The 19,824-nt window shown below is 44.1% G+C and overlaps 1 protein-coding gene across 4 annotated transcripts in view; it reads left to right on the top strand.

The window, feature by feature from the left end:
* The window catches only part of PBX1 (PBX homeobox 1), a 222,023-nt gene that overhangs the window by 154,233 nt on the left and 47,966 nt on the right, over positions 1 to 19,824 (top strand). For all 4 annotated transcript variants that reach the window (XM_081012268.1, XM_081012270.1, XM_081012267.1 and 1 more), the window contains one exon: positions 14,195 to 14,439. In XM_081012268.1, coding sequence (XP_080868394.1) covers positions 14,195 to 14,439 — 245 coding nt within the window. The remainder of the gene's footprint in view (positions 1 to 14,194; positions 14,440 to 19,824) is intronic.

Genomic DNA, 19,824 nt, shown 5'->3' with positions numbered 1-19,824 from the left:
TCCATGACGCATGGCCATCTAACCCTCTGCTTTAGAGTCCACCACCTTTCAGAGGAGTCTGTTACACTGTCAAACAGCTTACTATCAAAATGCTCTTCCTGATGTTTCTTGAATCTCCTTTCTTGTAACTTGAAGCCACTGGTTTGAGTCATACCCTCCAGAGCAGCACTTTAGATATTTGAAGATGGCTATCCTATCTCCTCTCAGTCTCCTCTTTTCCAGGCTAAATATATCCTGCTCCTTCAGCCATTCCTCATAAGGCCTGGTTTCCAGACCCTTGACCATCTTGGTTGCCCTCCTCTGCACACATTCCAGCTTGTCAATCTCCTTCTTCAATTGTGGCACCCAGAACTGGTCACAGTTCCCCAGGTGTGGCCTGACCAAGGCACAATAGAGCAGTACTATTACTTCCTTTGAATGGGCACTATATTTCTGTTGAAGCAGCCTAGAATATCATTAGCTTTTTTTGCTGCTGCATCACACTATTGTCTCATTTGAAGCTTGTGGTCTACTGTGACCCAAGCCAGGTGTCCCCCATCTTATATTTGTGCAACTAGTTCTTCCTGCCTAAGTAGAGAACCTTACATTTGTCCCTATTGAAATTCATTAGTTTGGGCCCTGTTCTCCAATCTGCTAAGGTCATCTTGAATCCTGATTCTGTCTGCGGAATTGGCTACCCCTCCCAGTTTAGTGTCATCTGCAAATTTGATGAGCATCCCCTCAATTATTTCATCCAAGTCGCTTACAAAGACGTTGAACAACAACGGGCCCAGGTCAGAACCCTTCTGCACCTTACTTGTCACTTTTTTCCAGGATGGTGAGAAACCATTAATGAGCACTCTCTGGGTTTGGTCAGTCAACCAGCTACAAATCTACCTAGTAGTTACTCACATTTTATCACCTCTGCGGGAATATCATGAGGGATTTTGTCAAAACCCTTACTGAGATCAAGATACACAATGTCCACTACATTCCCCTGACCCACCATATGTGTAACTCCATCAGAAAAGAAATGAGATTTGTCTGGCATGACTTGTTTTTGAGAAATCCATGCTGTGTCTTGGTAATCACAGCATCCTTTTCTAAGTGCTCACAGGCTGCCTGTTTAATTATCTGTTCAAGGACCTTTCCTATTATTGATGTCAAGCTCACTGGTTGGTCACCTGCATCTTCTTTTTCTCCCTTTTTGAAAATGGGGACAACATTTCCCCACCTCTGGTCCACAGGGATCTCTCCTGTTCTCCAAGAATTCTCAAAGATATAGGCTCTGAGATTACATTCAAAAGTTCCTTGAGGACCCTTGAGTGCAGCTCATCAGGTCCTGGAGATCTGAATTCATTTAAGGTAGTTAAATGTCCCCTTACCACCACTTTTCCTATTTGGGGCTGCCACTCCCTCCTTCCATCCTTATTTCTGTTATCACCAGGCATTGCTTTCCTTTTGGGTAAAGACAAGAGGAAAAGTAGGTGTTGAACAGTTCCACCACCTCTCCTTCACCCAATATCATTTCTCCCTCTTCTCCACACAGAGGACCAATTACTTGCGTTTTCTCCCTCCTGCTTCAAACATAGCCAAATAAAGCTTTTAAATTGTTTTGGACCTCTCTTGACCCACCTGACCTCCCCACAACTGTTGGCTACTCTTCCTTCATGGTTTCCCCTTTCTTATACATACCCTTCTTAAATTTCAGCTCGTCTGTAAACTCCTTATGCAGCCACACTGGTTTCTTTAGATGCCTCCCACTTTTCTTTCTTGTTGCAATTGTCTGCATTTGTGTCAGCAATATCTCACCTTTAAGAAACTCCATCCATCTTGGACTCCCGTCTCTTTGAGTATTTCTGACCATGGGATTTCACCCCATAGTTCCTTAAGCTTTTTGAAATTAGCCTTCTTATAGTCCAGTGTGCATGTCTGACTCCACTCAGTTTTCCGTTGCCTGTATATAATGAAACCCAAGAAAATGCGATAACTTTCTCCCAAAGATCCCAGTACTTCCACTTGCATCAATCAGTTCCTCCATGTTGATGAGGACCAGGTACAAGAGAGATGATCCCACTGTTACTTTTTCCACATTCTGGGAAATGAAATTGCCAAAGCGGCAAGGGGCACAACCTCCCACTAGCCCATGATCTTGATCTTTGCAGTCTTGGATCAAATAGGAATGGTGGGAAAGAAATTGCGTCATGGGATTTACAAAAGGAGGGCAAACCCAAATTCATGAAATATTCACACATTGCAGCTCGATGAGGACTTTCCCAAGAACCCTGGAAACTGTAGTCTTGTGAGGAGGGCAAATAATCTCTAAGTGAGACTACGCCCTCACCAAACTTCAGGTCCCAGGATTCTTTGGAGTTAAACCAGGTTTAAGCCAATACAATCTTGTAGTGTAGGTGTAATCTCATATATTCAGAAATCTGAGCAAGAAGCCAGAAGTAAATGCATGTATAATGAAGGGGCAACTGAACAATCAACTGCACAGCAGTAGCAGATCTTTACTGCACTTACAATGGATGCCTTGCTGCTCTGCCACCTTGATTTCATAGCACTTCTGTTCCCAAGCGCCCAGGAACATTCTCAACACATAACAAATTGTCCGTAGTTATTATTATTTTTATTATGGGGTTTGTTGGTTGTTAGGCAATTGGTTAGGTATGAGATGAAGATGTAATGGCTTCAGGTGTTACAAAGCGTTCAAGCAAGGATGGCTAGAAGAGCAGTCATTTCCCATTGTGGCTTCTTGGAAGAAGGGGGATCTCTCCTGACTCTCAGAAAGGCAAATGAGGTCGAGAGGCCAGACATACAGACTATCAAGGGATGTGATATTACCCTAAACAATTATGTAGTCAGTTATCAGTTATTGTTTATCATTTCTGTAACACATCTCAGTAAATAACTACTTTGCCGTTCTCTTCTTTTGATTTGGTTTGTCTTCTTAGTAAGTGCTCAACTGCTCAAACTCAGCAGCCCTTTTACTTTCTCTGACCTGTCTTGGGACAGGTAGATTATGTCCCGGTTGCTCATTCTGCAGATTGACAGAAAACAGCTCTTTGAGCCAGCTGGCAGGTGGGATGCTAATGCACTCAGCGGCTGACTCCATCAGCTCTGGAGACCTGCCCATGCCCTCCTATCAGGGATTCTAGTTCACTGGGTCAGGGCTGGATTCTTTGCTAATGAATTCCAAATAATGTATTTCGTTTCCTTGCTTTTGTCGGTAAGCAGGAAAACATCTAGATTCTTTTATTGGATTTTCATTCTTTTTATCTGAGTCCTGTAGTGATCGTACAAGATTCAACATTGTCAAACCACTAAAATGCTGGAACCTTTTGAGAGGGAAGTAGCTGTTCAGTTAAACTTTGTACTATTTAGAATTACCACTCATAGAATCATAGAATTGTAGAGTTGGAAGGGACCCTGAGGGTCAGCTAGTCCAACTGCCTACAATGCAGAAATCTTAACTAAAGCATTCATGACAGATGGCCATCCAATCTCTGCCTAAAAACCTCCAAGGAAGCAGAGTCCACCACCTTCCAAGGAATCTGTTCCATTGTCAAACAGCTCTTACCATCAGAAAGTTATTCCTGATATTTAGTTATTTATTTTTATTTATTTATATACCTCCCACCATCTGAGGATCTCAGGGTGGTTCACAAGATCCCTTTTCTTGTAACTTATCCCCGTGGTTCACATCCTACTCTGTGGAGCAGGAGAAAGCAAGCTTGCTCCATCTTCCATATGACAGCCCTTTAGATATCTGAATATGGCCATGATATCTCCCCATTAGTCTCCTCTTTTCCAGGCTAAACATACCCAACCCACTCACCTTTCCAGACCCTTGATCATCTTGGTCGCCACCCTCTGCACATGTTCCAGCTTCTCAGCCTTTTTAAATTGTGGCACCTATAACTGAAGACAGTTGTCCAAAGCAGAATTGTGGTCAGACCAAGGCAGAATAGTGCACCATCATTTCCCATGATCAGGCACTATATTTCTGTTCATGCAGTCTAGAATAGCATTAGCTTTTTTTTGCTGCTGCACCATACTGTTGACTCATGTGAAGCTTTTGGTCTACTAAGACCAGGATCCTTTCCACACATGCTACTGGCAAGCCATGTGTTCCCTATATTTTATTTGTGTAGCAGGTTCTTCCTGCCCAAGTGTCGAACTTTACATGTACCCATATTGAAATTCATTTTGTTAGTTTTGGCCCTGTTCTCCAATCTGTCAGTCATACTGAAGCCTGATTTTGTGTTCTGCGGCATTAACTACCCTCCCAGTTTGATGTCATCTGCGAATCTGATGAGCATCCCCTGAATTCCTTCATCCAAGTCGTTTAGAAAGACACTGAACAACAATGGGCCCAGGACAGAACCTTGCGGCACCCCACTTGTCACTTTTTTCCAGGATGATGAGAAACCATTAGTGAGCACTTTTGGGGTTTGGTCAGTCAACCAGCTACAAATCCATTTAACAAGTAACCTAATCCAGCCCACATTTTACTAGCTTCTCTGCAGGAATATCCTGAGGGACTTTGTCAAAATCCTTACTGAGATCAAGATAAACAATTTCCACTGCATTCCCCTGATCCACCAAGCTTGTAACACCATAAAAAAAAGAAATGGAATTTGTCTGGTATGACTTATTTTTGAGAAACCCATGCTTGGTAATCACAGCATCCTATTCTAAGTGCTCGCAGGCTGACTATTTAAGAACCTTTCCTGGTACTGATGTCAAGCTGACCAGTCAGTAGCCACCTGGATCTCCCCCCCCCCTTTTCTTTTTTTAAGATGGGGACAACATTTGCCTGCCTTCAGCCCATAGGGACCTCACCTGTTCACTCACATGATCCCTTGGAGGCAAAGGGATGAGACTTGCAAAATGCTTATCATGAATATAAAGGCAGTGTTACGGCTAAAATCTGGGTGCGGGGTTACTCTGCCACCCAGCTCATCGGACTAAGTCCGTGGGTCCCTGCGGAAGAAAGTGAGCTCAGCCGGACGCAGGAGCAAACTACAGAAGATCCAAGTTTATTGCGCAACAGGTTCAAGGCGAGATTGAACAGCGAGAAAGGGGTGACATGAACTTTTGAAATTTCCCTCCATATCCCAGAATACAGTGCAAAATACATCCCAGTTACATCATGAATACATTAAGAAGAGGTTGGGTTACACAGATTACATCATGAATACATTAGGAAGAGGTTGGGTTACACTGGATTAACATATGGAGGAGGGAGGGGGGAATATGCAGAGAGCTGGAGATATGCGCAGATAAGCACATCCTGAGAAGACAATGGTCCATGTACGCATAGTCTGTCACCTGGCATTGCCCGGAGGAAGGGCTTGGCAGAGCGATTTGACCAGATTAGGGTCTTGACACCTTACTTGAGAGATTATGGAGGACAGGGGAGGGGTGATGGAGTCCTAGAGAAATTGAGCAAATATATTGTAGTGAAGAAGACATGCCCCCCCCCTTCCGTAACAGCAGGAACACAGCCACGCAGGTCTCCTTTGCTATTCACTATAAGCAATGTCCTTACTTAGCAGGCTTCCTAGGAGTAGGTCCCACCCACTGGACATGCTGAATACTACTCCAGCACTCGGGGCTTCTAGGTGTAAGCTTCCAGTAATGGTGGGGAAAAGTCCCCCAGTGAGCTTGTTAAAGGCCATACTATTTTCCAGCGTGCAGAAAAAGCTTGATTATTTCTGTGCCCAATCTCAATAAGGTCATCAGGAGTCCATTCCCTCCCTCCCTTTTTGGTAGGAGAGTATCAGATGTAGGAGAGGAGACGACTGTAGGGAGATTGCCCTCCTTTTTATCTTTGCTTCTGTTGTGGCAACAGCAGCCATGGAAAGTAGAGGGCGAGGGATGAAGACTTGGAGGGATAGTTTAAATTAATCAGTAGCTCAAATTTTAATCCAAGATGAAGAAAAACTTTCAGTATATACATCCATACAGTGTGTGTGTGTGAGAGAGAGAGAGAGAGTGAGGGTGTATGTGAACACAAAGACACACATATAAATACATGCAAACAGACACATATACCAGTGGGTTGTAGGAAGGAATCTTGGGCTTATGCATTCACGCCGTTTTATGCTTGTAAAAAGTCCTGGACGACCCAGGTGCTTGTCCCACCACTCTGCACCCCATTTTGCCTAGAGTGAGGGGCAATGTTAGCCTGAGAGTTGCTCCGGTACTTCACAATAGGTGAACCCTTTTCACTAGAGGACAGCATCTGCAGGCTGAAAATTACACATGGATGCTGCCCCCCAACAGATAAGGGCTTGAGGTCAAGGCAAAATACAGACCTGGAGTGGAGAGAAAGAGGAATTCAGAGAGATCCATCCTCCTACGTGGACCCATAGCTCTTTTGAATAGGGTTAAAAGAGGCAGCTCTTTGTCCCTGGATAGAACGAGTGAGCTAATTCTGACTTTGCCCAAGAAGACTGACTCCGGAGTTCCTCTATGTTTCCATGACACAGTTGGATAAGAAGCAGTTGGATATTGTGTCTGGGAACAAGGAGTGTGCTCTCTTCATGTTGTTTTTTATTATTACAATTATTTGTTCTTGAAGGTGTGCCGCTCCTTTGTGAAGAAAGAGTACCCTCTAGTGGATGTCTGAATGGCCAGCAGGTTTTCAGAGCTATCTATGTCTGTCTTCCTGATTCTTTAATTTGTGTCCTTTTCTCTCTCCCCCCTGCCCCCCCCCTTAAATATTGAGTAATAAACTGGCACTCTATAGAGTTAACTTTAGGCAAGAAGAGACAGTGTGAAATGTTTGTTTACAGCACCTCTCTTGCAATGCTGCGTACAGACCGAAAATAACATGAAATTGTGCTATTATTTCTAATATCTTTTCAATTTTAACTCTTTCTGGAATTTGCCAGACAGACACTTTGGGGTGCTGTAAACCAAAAGAAACAAGATAGGGGGAAGTCTGGTACCGGTCAGGTTGCCTGTGTGTTGCTTACGTAGTGCGTTGCTGTGCGGAAGAAAGGCAGGTTATACTCTGATCAGGATGCTGAGGTCTGTGTGAAGAAATTACTCATAGGTCGCCATCAGCATAACAGCTTTCTGGACTGTCACATCAGTGCTGTGCTAACCCAGAAGCACAGGAAGAACCCCCCCACCAGTAAACAAGAATATCTTTCTTACATTGAGGTTTTTTTGCTTGTTACTACGTTATGTGGTTTTGCGTTTTTGTATTGTAAACTGCCCTGCGATCCTCGGATGAAAAGCGGTATAGAAATTGAATAAATAAACGACTAAGTTGGAAAGCTGGCCTTTGGTGGATTCCCTTCTGTTAGGTGGACTGTTACATTCAGAAAGAAGATCTTGGGACTTGGAAGCCACGGACTTTGTCCTGCACACATCACTTATTTGCCTTTTCCAAGATTGCACCACAAGACAGAATCACTGTTGTATTTGCAAGCACTTCTTCTAGATGGCCAGATTGGACCCTTTCTCTTAAGCAGGTGCCTATAAATGGGGAAAGCACTTTAAAAAAAAAAAGCTTTCAGCATTTTGGAGCTAAAAGGCATGCTTAGGTAAATTCAAATTAGTTCTGTGAACAAAAAAAGAAGCGACAACTCAAGTCAGAAGCACACACGTAGTAGGAATCTGTTGTTTTGCTAAATTTACACCACTTTGTACTAGCTGCAGTTCCAGCTATGTAAATGAAACATCCTCCAAATTGTCAGTTCACCAGCACTGTGCTTTGCTAAATGGCTTCCTGTTTCTACAAAATGTGTGTTATTATGCCCTACTATTATATATGTATAAAACTATATATTAGCAAACCCAAACTAGATTATCATAATGCTGTTCCATCTGAATGCGTACCTAATAGCATGGCATAATAGCATTTTCTCTGTGAGTGTGTAAAGATTCATGTTATTTTCACAACTGTCATTTCCATCATTCTACTCCTTCCTGAAGTTCCAGGCTGGAGTTTTGCTGTCTCTGGAGGCTGCCAGCTGTGCGTTCGTGCCTTACCCTTTTAACTAACATTGTACATTTCAGGCAGAGTGGGGAAAGGACTGGGCAAGGGAGGCAGATGTCAATGAAACAGGGGCCTGATGATACGCAGTTGATGTGGCTGTGATTAGGAAATGGATTGTCTAAGATGAGTGTTAGATCTGTGGCGTTGTAGGTGGGGCTAATTATATTAAAGAGAGGTAAAGAAGAGCTTTAAAATATTCCCTTTGTCCTCAGTCCCCATGTAGGACTTTCAGAAATAAATGCTTGGACACATTGGCCTTCCCAACACCTTTCTAACTGCATTATTACCCAAAGAATGTGTGTAATCATAATGAAAAGGATAATGTAGGATATGCAGGATTTACTTATGCAGAGAGTGGCTGGGGAAATCCAGTCGGATGGGCAAGGTATAAATAATAATAATAAATTATTATTATTATTATTATTATTATTATTATTATTATTATCATCATCATCACCATCATCATCTATAAAGAGGCATGTCATATGTGTCCAATAAGTGTTTGTTTTGCATGGGTTAAAGATATATTGCTCAGTAATAATACTTAGGTTTCCCCATCTTGAACTGTTTGCAAAGATAAATTCATCGTGTGTTTGTATAGACACATGGTAGTTCAGACACTGATTACTTAGATTTTTTTTTATATGGACAGTATCTCCCTTCTGAAACCTACTCCCACTTTAGTGTGATTTTTCGGCAAATGCTCTTTATGAGACAAGCAGGCATCCGATCTCTTTCACATTTTAATCCTTAGTATCTCTCCTGTTTTCTTTCCCCATTTCTTCAAAAGGTTTGTAACAGGGTTCACAGGATGCGTGGTGGACAGGGAAGAGTAATCTTTTCCATTGTTACTGCTCCTTTACATCCTATTTAGAGTGTGCACAGGGTGAGCTTTCAATCTAGTACCCTGATCCCAAATATTGGTCGTCATCATTTGCATCAGTGTTTGCATGCCAGATCCATTCAAGACTAAGCCTGGGAGCAATAATGGGCCAGAGACAAGAGTGTGGGTTAAATATGGCTACCACCTTATTGGTAAGCCCCTGTTTTGGTGTGGCCTTGGGCAAGTATCCATCTATCAAACAGCCTAGCTGGGGAAGTATCATGGATTGGCTGGGTGCAGAGAGTGTTGGGAGGCACCAGTTGGAGAACCCCCAAGGGAGCGCCCATGGGAAGATGGCTCAGAGCCAAGGAATGGGTGGTGGAAAGGTCATATGTAGGGGAAGTTACAGGACTTAGTGAGCAGGACGAGTCGGGGGCAGAGGACAGTTCAGACTCTGAGGCAGGTCATTGTACCGGTTTTATAAATAGGAGTCAAAATCCAAAGAAGTGCTTGAGACAGTTCACACCAAGGCCTTAGGCATTTCCCTCCCTTTGAACAGATGGAGTCCATGTCGAATTCAATATTGCTTTTGAAATCCCCCTGAGTTTCAATAGTAACTTTCTGTATGAAAAAGGGTAAGGGGAGGACAACAGTTCCAGTGAAACAAATATAAAGCCTCTTGTCCCCCAATATATTATGAATTCATTAACATTATACATTTGACTAGAGTGCTCTTCTGGTTTTTTGCATTGTCATTCATTGATTTTGCTTTGTTTGCTGCCGGGCACAATCACACACACTAAAATGGCATAAAGTTGAGGCATGGATCCTAGATTGCAGCAGCTCTGATTCATCAGATTTCTCACATTTATCTTTGAATCTCAACGTGGTCGTCTAACTAATATCTTCTATATGCCTGGCAACATTGCTTTATTGTTGCTTTTTGCTTTATTGCCATTGCTTTTTATTTTTATTTCACGTTACCTTTCCTGTGTTGGTTTTGAGTTGCCCTCGCATAAGTGAAATTTAATCGCACAAAAAATGCTCAAATCTTTGAAAGGATTTGTGACTTGACCACTATCGCTTTGAAGCAATTTAAGGTATTTAATTTTTGAGTTCTGGAATGCTCCCCCCCACCACCTTTAAATGTGCTTTCTGCCAAAAGTAATTTAATTATTCAGATTTTCGCACAGGACCGGGGGAAATAGTTCTTTGAAGCGATCTCATGATTGTGAAAGTGCTGCATTGAAATCAGTTGTCTCCATTGCTTTTCTGAGAGTGATCGGTGAGCCAGGGGTATTGAGGTTTAAACCAGAGTGCTTAGCCTTGAAAGACTGGCATGTGGGCCTCTGCTGCGACTGCTCTACCTTGGCGGCTGGCTTGGTCTTTGTGCCTCTGCTGTGCATTGCTCTTTCCTTCCTATACACCAGCTGTTAGCTTCTTGTAACCCCTGTGAGATTGAAGTTGTACTGGACCAGTCTGAACTACTTTTGTGCTGAACATTTCTGTTGTGTCTTTTCAACAATTCTGCACCAGTTCAATGCCCCCTCCCCAAGGAGAGGATTAATCTTTGAGGAACTGGTAAACGCTGATAATTTTATTTTATTTTTTAATCAATAAGTGTTTGCTCTTACATTAACCAAATGAGCATCTGACTCGAAGCTGGAATCAGCTGTGCATTTTCATTTGGCTCATAGAACCTCTGTTGATGATAAATAAGAGATCCGGCTGAGATGAAAATCTCCCCACACGGTGGTGGACCATTCCCCATCCACCCCATCCCCTATAGGGTGGAGGGTATTTAACAGCACTCAAGAAATGGGCAAAGTCTAAGAATTTTCAGAGTGCTGGTGCTTACCTTTAAATTTGATGTGGCCAGAGATCTTTCTTTCCTTTGCCTTCTTTCTTACATTGAAAAAAAGAAAGGCTTACCACAGCTTCAAGCAGTTTTATGAAACAGCATTGATGTAGTGGCCAATGGGGACAGCCGTCTTTCCACTTGCCCAAGAATGTCCCTGGGAATTATTCTACGTCATGATGACATAGGGTCATTCTCAGGGGCATTCTGCTGAAAGCAGCCAAGCTGAAACATGGCTTAGTTGGGGGAGAAGAAAGAATGTGGTTTTCGTCACCAACAGTGTCTCTGATAGTTGGTCTTTGGCTGAAGGTATTGTGTGTGTGTGTGTGTTTTCTGATGGTATAGCATACAAAGTTGGCATTCTGACAGCACAGCAACACACCACCACAAAGTATAAAATTGCTCTGATAAAGCAGTGAAACTCGGTTACTGTTTATCCTGCTCTGCTGGGGAGGTGGTAGCAATTCCCAGAGCCTCTTCAGGCCAGACCCTGCACATCTCCCAGCTGGGGCTGCCAGCTGAGCTTTGGAAGATGTTGTCTCAGCAAATGACCAGGGTCATTTGAAGGCTTAAGAAGACTGGTAAGGCCTTCTCTTCTGGTGGCTCCATCCTCATGGGAGAGCTGCCTACAACCCTTCAAGAGCTCATAACTTATTCTGCAGTCGCATGCTCCAGCACAGCCATGGAACAGGGGTAGCTACATGGGAGTCACCCCCCAAATCTAAGCATGACAAAAGAGCTGCGTCTTCAGGCTGAGATGGTAGTAGAATGGCGAGGGTGTCCCATCAGAGGGGTGACTACGAGTCATCTGATTCTGCATCCTCCTCAGAGATGCTGCTGCTGCTGCTGCTGCTGCTGATTTTATTATTTGTACTGTGCCCATCCGGCTGTGTTTCCCCAGCCACTCTGGGTGGCTTACAGCACAAAAAATTTAAAACATTAAACATTAAAAATCCCCCGATACAGGGCTGCCTTCAGATGTCCTCTAAAAGTCAGATAGTTGTTTATTTCCTTGACATGTGATGGGAGGGCGTTCCACAGGGCAGGGCGTTCCACAGGGAGGGCGTTCCACAGGGCAGGAACCGAGAAGGCCCTCTGCCTGATTCCCTGTGACCTCACTTCTCGCAGTGAGGAAACCGCCAGAAGGCCCTCAGAGCTGGACCTCAGAGAGATACTAGGACCCGGCTGCAGGGGACTTGACACAACTTTAATTCGATTAATTTACCAGCAACAGTTCCTTTGTGTTTATCTTTGATGTCTCCTTGGAGAGGTATGAAAGAAAGGTGTTTAAAACAGAAACTGTAAAAAAAACCGTAACGAAACAAAAACACACACACAATCTCAATTGACTGTATTGAACAGAAGTCAAAATTCTGCTTAGTGCTAATTTTCTGTTTTTATGACAGTAGAATACAACCATTCATTGGTCAGATATGTTAGGGATGGGCAGATGCATGACACTCTTCCAAAACTGAACAACCAACAAGAAGCGGATTGCAAAAAATTGGGAATGGTTTTCATAATTCACTCCGCAGCACTTCGCTGCCTGCACCTCAGGCTGTCTGAAGTTGTATCAGATGCAGGGAAGAGAGTGGTGGATTGCTGTTTTACAAAAACAAAGATGCCACTTCAAGGCAGAGTGTGTATCAAGCAATTGTCCTGATTTTTCACAAAAGTTATGTGTAGGTTATGTGACATTGCTGTCAAGTAAGTAGTTGCTGTTCTGCACCTTCTGTTGTAGATTTCCATCGCTTTTCTTACTTCAAAAAGTCTGCCTTTTTAAAATTTAAAAAGTGCATTAGCTATTACCATTTACCAGCGGGTTGTGAAAGTGCACTTTTATGGTTGTGCAGTTCCAGCATCGAAACAAATGTGTGAGAGAGCCGTACAACAGTGTGACAGTCTGCACTTGTGGGCACTAGGAGAGAGAGAGAGAGAGAGAGAGAGAGAGAGAGAGAGAGAGAGAGAGGATGCAGAGCTGTGCTGATCAGATCTAGTTACTGACTGTTCTCACCTTGATCACCATACGTTTGTGCAACTCTTGGAAATCTGAACATAAACTACTGCTCCATAATTATTTTATAACTGGGCTGCCTGCTTTGAAAATACAGCACTGAGCCTTCTTTGCCATAAATGCAGAGCATGTGTAAACAGTCTTCTTGTCTGGTCTTATCATGTGAAGAACATGATGCCCCCAATAACTAAGTGTCCCCTCGAATTGGCCTCACATCCACCTTCCCTGTCACAGCCTCATGTGGCTGACCTGCAAAAGCTGCATATGTGACCGGAATTGGCAACAGCCTACAGGGTCTGGCCAGCCGCACACACAAGGGCATGGCATTTTACTTATTTACTATTTGAATGCACTGGCTGTAGCTTAACTCTTGTTGTGCCAATTGCAGATGGTTTTGCTTGCGCCAAAGTGGTGGTTGCTGACCGAATGTTGCCGTTTATCTGTAGTGCAGGCATGTCTAGCTGTGGGTCACTGTGAGGGGAGCAGCCATCCCCTTCCCCACCCTGTAAATTGCTTTACCCCTTTTAGGTCTCCATTTCTTGCACCCTCCCCAAAATAGCTTCTTTCTCCCAAAAACTATTCTGAAGTGAAGTGAAGAGTTTCATTTTAAAATAAAGTAAATGCCTTTTAAAGACAATATTATGTTTGCTTGTTTGGTTGGTTGGTCGTTTGGTTTGGTCAGTAGACAGAACTATTGGCCTCCTTCAGTTGGCCAGGCTTTGTCTAGAGACTTCTAGTTGCTGACAACTTTCAGATGGTTTCCCTGCACCAGAGAACAGCAAAATAATATAATTTATCATTTTTGTGCCTAAACATTAAGCCATATTCATAAAGGAAGATATTTTATTAAAATTATTTGGTACCCTGATTTTCAGCCTTTTATAACAATTTATGAGAAACAACAGCAGAAAACAATAAAATACATAAATATTGTTAAGGCAGACAAAGCAGCAGTGTACATCATTTTAAAAAGTATATAGTGCAATAGAAAACACCTTGATATATGAGGAAAAACAGCAATGAGAAGAAACACTTTAGAAACCAGCAGTAATTTAAAAGTGGGCAACAAATTGGAAGAGTAAAATAAATACTAAAAACAACCGGAAACAACAAAAAGTCTTCAGCAAGTGTCTGAAGGCTAAAAGAGATGGGGAGAAAATTTAACAAAAGTTCATTTCTTGGTGCTGAATGACATCAGCTCAATGCCAGTTGAATCTCCCTGAGAAGAAAACTCCAAAGCTGGGGTTGCCACCATCAAAACAGCCCCTTCTACGGTCGCCACCCACCTTTCGGTCAAAGTTGGGGATACACAGAGAAGGATCTCTGATGATGACGATACTCAGAAGGGTCTCCACAGGAAAGGGCAGTCCTTTGTAGGACTGTAGAGGTTTATATCTTCATATGCAGACTCTCATTGGAGCCTACTCCTAGATACTTAGGAAGCTGTTGCTATCATTCCATGTTTTAATCTATGCATTTCACTTTTGTGCTTTCTCACAGTGTTGAGTATTCGAGGGGCTCAGGAGGAGGAACCAACAGACCCCCAGCTAATGCGACTGGACAACATGCTTTTAGCAGAAGGGGTAGCAGGCCCTGAAAAAGGAGGGGGTTCAGCCGCTGCGGCTGCTGCAGCCGCAGCTTCTGGGGGTGCCGGCTCGGACAATTCTGTGGAGCATTCGGACTACAGAGCAAAACTATCTCAAATTCGACAGATCTACCACACCGAGTTGGAGAAATATGAGCAGGTACTAATCTTGTGCGTGGCAGTTTCCCGTACCACAGTAGAAGCCAACATATAATGTTGGACTGCACACAAAAAAATCCATGGTCCTATGGATAAGGTGCTGGATCTGGGTTCGAATTCCACCTTATCCTTGTTCTCAGAGTTTATGCACTCAGCAGAATAAAGCAGCAAAGCCATTTTTAGAACAGTACCACTTCATGATGCAGGTGGAAGAGTTTCATACATGGGTAGGCAAACTAAGGCCTAGGGGGCCGGATCTGGCCCAATCGCCTTCTAAATCCGGCCCGCAGATGGTGCAGGAATCAGCGTGTTTTTACATGAGTAGAATGTGTCCTTTTATTTAAAATGCATCTCTGGGTTATTTGTGGGGCATAGGAATTCGTTCATATTTTTTTTTTCAAAATATAGTCCGGCCCTCCAAAAGGTCTGAGGGACAGTGGTCCGGCCCCCTGCTGAAAAAGTTTGCTGACCCCTGGTTTCATAGATCCAAATTGGGATGCTCTCTATAAACAAAGCTTAATATAGAAAAATAACATTTTTGGGAGGACTGGTTTGTTATTTTTTTTATTTATCAAATTTCTATCCTGCCCTTCCTCTCCAAGGACTTGGCTGAATCCTTTTTCTGGAAATGCTGGTTTTCAACATGCAGGGGGATTTGTTTGTGGAGAGCATTCCTACAGGCTGCCTCCTCAACTAGATCCTAAAATGATGCAGCCCAGGAAAAGCTTTGCGGCTAATCATGATAACACATCATCTCACAGGACTACTCTGATGTTGGATTTGATGGTGAAGGATTCTTAAGACAAGCTGTATATGCAAATAATGTTTAGAGAGTTCACATCCCATTAACATTACTGAGTTCCTTCAATGCCGGAATCTCAACTAAAGCATCCATGACAGATGGACATCCAATCTCTGCTTAAAAACCTCTAAGGATGCTTCATATGAGATTCCGGCAATGCAGAGAATTGGACTAGATGACCCTTAGGTCCTTTCCAACTCTACGATTCTATGATTTCCTTTCAGTCTCCTGCTTCCCAGGCTAAACATACCCAACTCCCTCAACTGGTCTTCATAAGGCTTGGCTTACAGACCCTTGATCATCCTAGTTGCCCTCCTCCTCCTCTGCACACGTTCCAGCTTGTCAACATCCTTCTTAAATTGTGGCGCCCAGAATTGGACACAATATTCCAGGTGTGGTCTGACCAAGGCAGAATAGAGTTCGACTATGACTTCCGTTGATCAGGACACTAGACTTTTGCTGACGCAGCCTAGAATATTTAACATATGACAGAGGCCATATCCACTCAATACATTTAAAGCACATGACTTTCCCCAAAGAATGCTGGGAACTGTTAAGCATGCTGGGAATTGTAGCTCTGTGAGTGGTAAACTACAGTTCCCATGATTCTTTGGGGGAAGCCATGAAAATGCTATGAATGTACTCTAAATGTATGGTATAGATGTGACCTTCAGAGTAATATGCATATTTCTTTTCTACAATGAACCTCTAGGAAATTTTTTGTGGAACTTCTTACTCCAACATGTGAACTCCTTGCAGCCTTTTGTGAATTAATCTTAATACATTGTGATGTACAGAACTGTTAAATCCTGAACTGCAGCTGGAAGGGGCAGCATCAGCATGAGTTCTTCCCCGCTCCCTTAGCCTCCAGATCTCAGAAAAGCATGTTATCAAAATACTGTAATATCTGAATAGTACCTGAACATTCCCTTTGCAGTTTTGTCTAGTATTTATAGGTGACAAACTCATAGTTCCTGAAAGATTGATTTAAAGGTTTAAAGTACTAAAGAATACATTTCTGTATTTAGAAGTTAGAAAAGTTGTGCAGTGATTCTAGTACAACCTGATCTAGTGGGTTGAAGTGTGTGTGTTTTTTGTTTTTTTGTTTTTTTTTTACAGACAAGGATATTCAATGCACACACCTACTCTCCATACCAATGGGACACAGGTGGTGCTGTGGGTAAAGCCTCAGCGCCTAGGGCTTGCCGATCGAAAGGTCGGCGGTTCGAATCCCCGCGGTGGGGTGCGCTCCCGTTGTTCGGTCCCAGCGCCTGCCAACCTAGCAGTTCGAAAGCACCCCCGGGTGCAAGTAGATAAATAGGGACCGCTTACTGGCGGGAAGGTAAACAGCGTTTCCGTGTGCTGCGCTGGCTCGCCAGATGCGGCTTTGTCACGCTGGCCACGTGACCCGGAAGTGTCTCCGGACAGCGCTGGCCCCTGGCCTCTTGAGTGAGATGGGCGCACAACCCTAGAGACTGTCAAGACTGGCCCGTACGGGCAGGGGTACCTTTACCTTTACCTTACTCTCCATACCACAGAAATCCATGTGCGCAAGGGATTTCCATAAATTCTTTTGTGCATAAGACACTGAACAGGGGCAGCATTCCTGAATTTTCTCTTGCAAAGATCACCTTCAAGCTGGTTTCATCTTTTTCCATCTCAGCTGATTTTTTAAAGGATTCCCAAGATGAATTGTAGCATTTACAAGACCTATTCACTGCACCATAGATATGCCCTAAAGCCACTGTTGTCACTTTATATTTTTAAAACGCTAATGAATTGACTAGACAGGAAAAACTCCCTCCTCTGTTGAGAGTGGGTTTCTTTTAGATTTCCCTCCTTTTTCTGGAAATTACAGGATATTCACTAAAAATGCCCTCTAAGGGTGGAATTCAGTGTTGTGCTATGATGAACATTCCATTTGCACAAGCATTTCATCTTGCTGGCTGGAGCGATCACCACTAGAGCGATCTTCCCCTAGCACTCTCCCAACACACCAGGGCCAGCTCACCCATGATGCAAGGAGAGGTGACTGCCTCAGGCAGCAGCGTTCACCAGGGCATCAGATCCAGACGTCACTATTTCTTCCACCCTTGTTCCTGATGTAGAGGGAGATCTTCCCTCACCCCTTCTTCCCTGGCAGGAAGGGGCTGTGCCATTTTGGGTCCACTTCAGCTCCTTTAAAATCTTCCCAGGTTTGGCCTCTGGGCTTGGCAAATTTGGGAAAAGAACTTCATTTGGGAGCAACAGGGACAAGAAAGGCTTGTCATTCCCCTAGCGATAGCGAGGAAGAAATAAATATATGGAAACTAGCTTTCTCTGTAGATCAGCTCCATGGTTTGCCTCTTTGTCATAAGACAGAGTAGTGAGTAAACTTCGGTCCTATTCCAACTATACCCAGGATGGCACCCAGTTTCCTTTCTAACAAAGGGCAGGAATGTAAATAAAAGAGATCAGCAGTAATCCTACCTTTGTCTCTCGACAGGACTTACCCAGACAGACACCCTCACCCAGCTGGGGGCTCTTGTTACTCCTACTATGCTGCTCCATAGAGCCCAGGGGTCGGCAAGGTTTTCCTTGCCTGGGCCGGTTCACTCCACCTGAGATCCCTCTGTGGGCCGGATTGCATGCACAGCTGCGATTTCCGGCGTCTGAGCATGTGCAGACGTGATTTCCGGCACCGCAGAAGCGAGTCCCTGCGCCATGCTGCGCCGGTTTAGTGCAGCGCACAGGGACTTGCCAAGCGGGCGGCTCGGTTCGGGGGGCAGCTCATGGGCCAGTTAAACGACCCCCGTGAGACACTTCTGGCCCATGGGCCTTAGGTTGCCTACCCTTGATAGAGCCTTCATATTGTGTGAGCCTGGCTGTGGGGGTGCCCGACCAGCAACTGAATGGAAAACCATCCTCTTCCAGGTGTGGCGAGCTCTCTCCTTCAGTCTCACAGCCCTAGAAAGGCAGGGGGAGAGCAGTTCAGATAGGTTGGCTTGTGCAAGGAGCCAATCTGCCTGGAGCCTTTGTAGGACTTGGGGAATAAGAATCTCTTTACTGCGCATTCGTTAGTCTTTGCCTTTAGGCCATATATGTTTGCATCACATGCCTCCTCGTATCGTATCCCCGCCTGTCTGAGGGAAAGGAAGACTCCTTAATACGGCCAGCGAAGAAACTGACATTAAGAATCCTCTGTCAAATTAACATTGTGGTCAGTCATCAAGAACAGGGCCCTCCAGAAACTGGGTGTACGAGCTTCTGGCAGCAAGATGCCTTTGGCACGTCTAATTTCAGTTATTACCTGTTTGCCCTTTCATGTCAGGGATCCTGATGTGCTCTACAACCCTCCTGCTTTGGCTCTAATTATTATCCTTGTTAACACACAGGCGGAAAACTTGCTGAAAGTAAGTGTCATGTTTTGTATTTGCAATGAGTTGATTCGTGTCATCCCCAAACCTGTGATAACTCACCCTCTCTTATCACCGGCTGCCAAAGTTTGGGCTGGCGTTAGTAACTGTCAGAGATTCCATTTCTATCAGAGGTGACCAGTGGGATTGTCAAGCAATAAATGCACAAGACTGCTCAGCAGCAAACCCATTTGTGCATGTTTGTCGGAGGCAACTGAGGTGCTAATGGGGGTTGGGGGCTGTCCTCCTCCCAGTTGCTGTCTCCTAAGCCACCACTGTTTGCTGGGTGCCACCCGTCAGCTCCAGCTCTTGCCCTGGAAGGTGCATCCCTGAACCTATTGGGCTGCATCACCCCCAGTGCTCATGGCTACCAGGGTGGCAGAACAATTATTTTCTTTGGCCTGCTTCTATAAGGCTCCCTGATCTATGACTCACTTCTAGGCCAGTTCTACACATGAAACAGAATACAGCGATAGGAATCATAGGTGACATTTTTTGAATTCTGGTCCATGTAAAAAGTTTCCTGCAGATAAATTATTATTATTATTTATACCCCGCCCATCTGGCTGAGTTTCCCCAGCCACTCTGGGCGGCTTCCAATCAAGTGTTAAAAACAATACAGCATTAAATATTAAAAACTTCCCTAAACAGGGCCGCCTTCAGATGTCTTTTAAAGATAGGATAGCTGCTTATTTTCTTCACATCTGAAGGGAAGGTGTTCCACAGGGCGGGTGCCACTACCGAGAAGCCCTTCTGTCTGGTTCCCTGTAACCTCACTTCTCGCAATGAGGAAACCACCAGAAGGCCCTCGGTGCTGGATCTCAGTGTCCGGGCTGAACGGTGGGGGTGGAGACGCTCCTTCAGGTATACAGGACCGAGGCCGTTTAGGGCTTTAAAGGTCAGCACCAAAACTTTGAATTGTGCTTGGAAACGTACTGGAAGATAAATAAATAAATCCCCTACACACATCACAAAGAAATGCTCTGGCCCAGCCTATCTATTTTCCAGTTTTGACACAAATACGTTCACTGAGCTTACCCTGTAGCCAGAAGATACAAATCACAATTTTTGCTCACAGACAGACGTATTAAAACTTTTATTTACAAATTTGTTTGTTGATTGTGTAAGAATTGCATACTCGTCGAGGGCCCTGATCTGTGTTTCTGCATGAGTTGATGATATGGGAACA

This window comes from Podarcis pityusensis (genome assembly GCF_964106645.2).
Source record: "Podarcis pityusensis genome assembly, chromosome: 6".
In the NCBI taxonomy this organism is placed as follows: Eukaryota; Metazoa; Chordata; class Lepidosauria; order Squamata; family Lacertidae; genus Podarcis; species Podarcis pityusensis.
The sequence above is the reverse complement of the archived record's forward strand: the minus strand, read 5'-3'. Positions and strand labels throughout refer to the sequence as shown.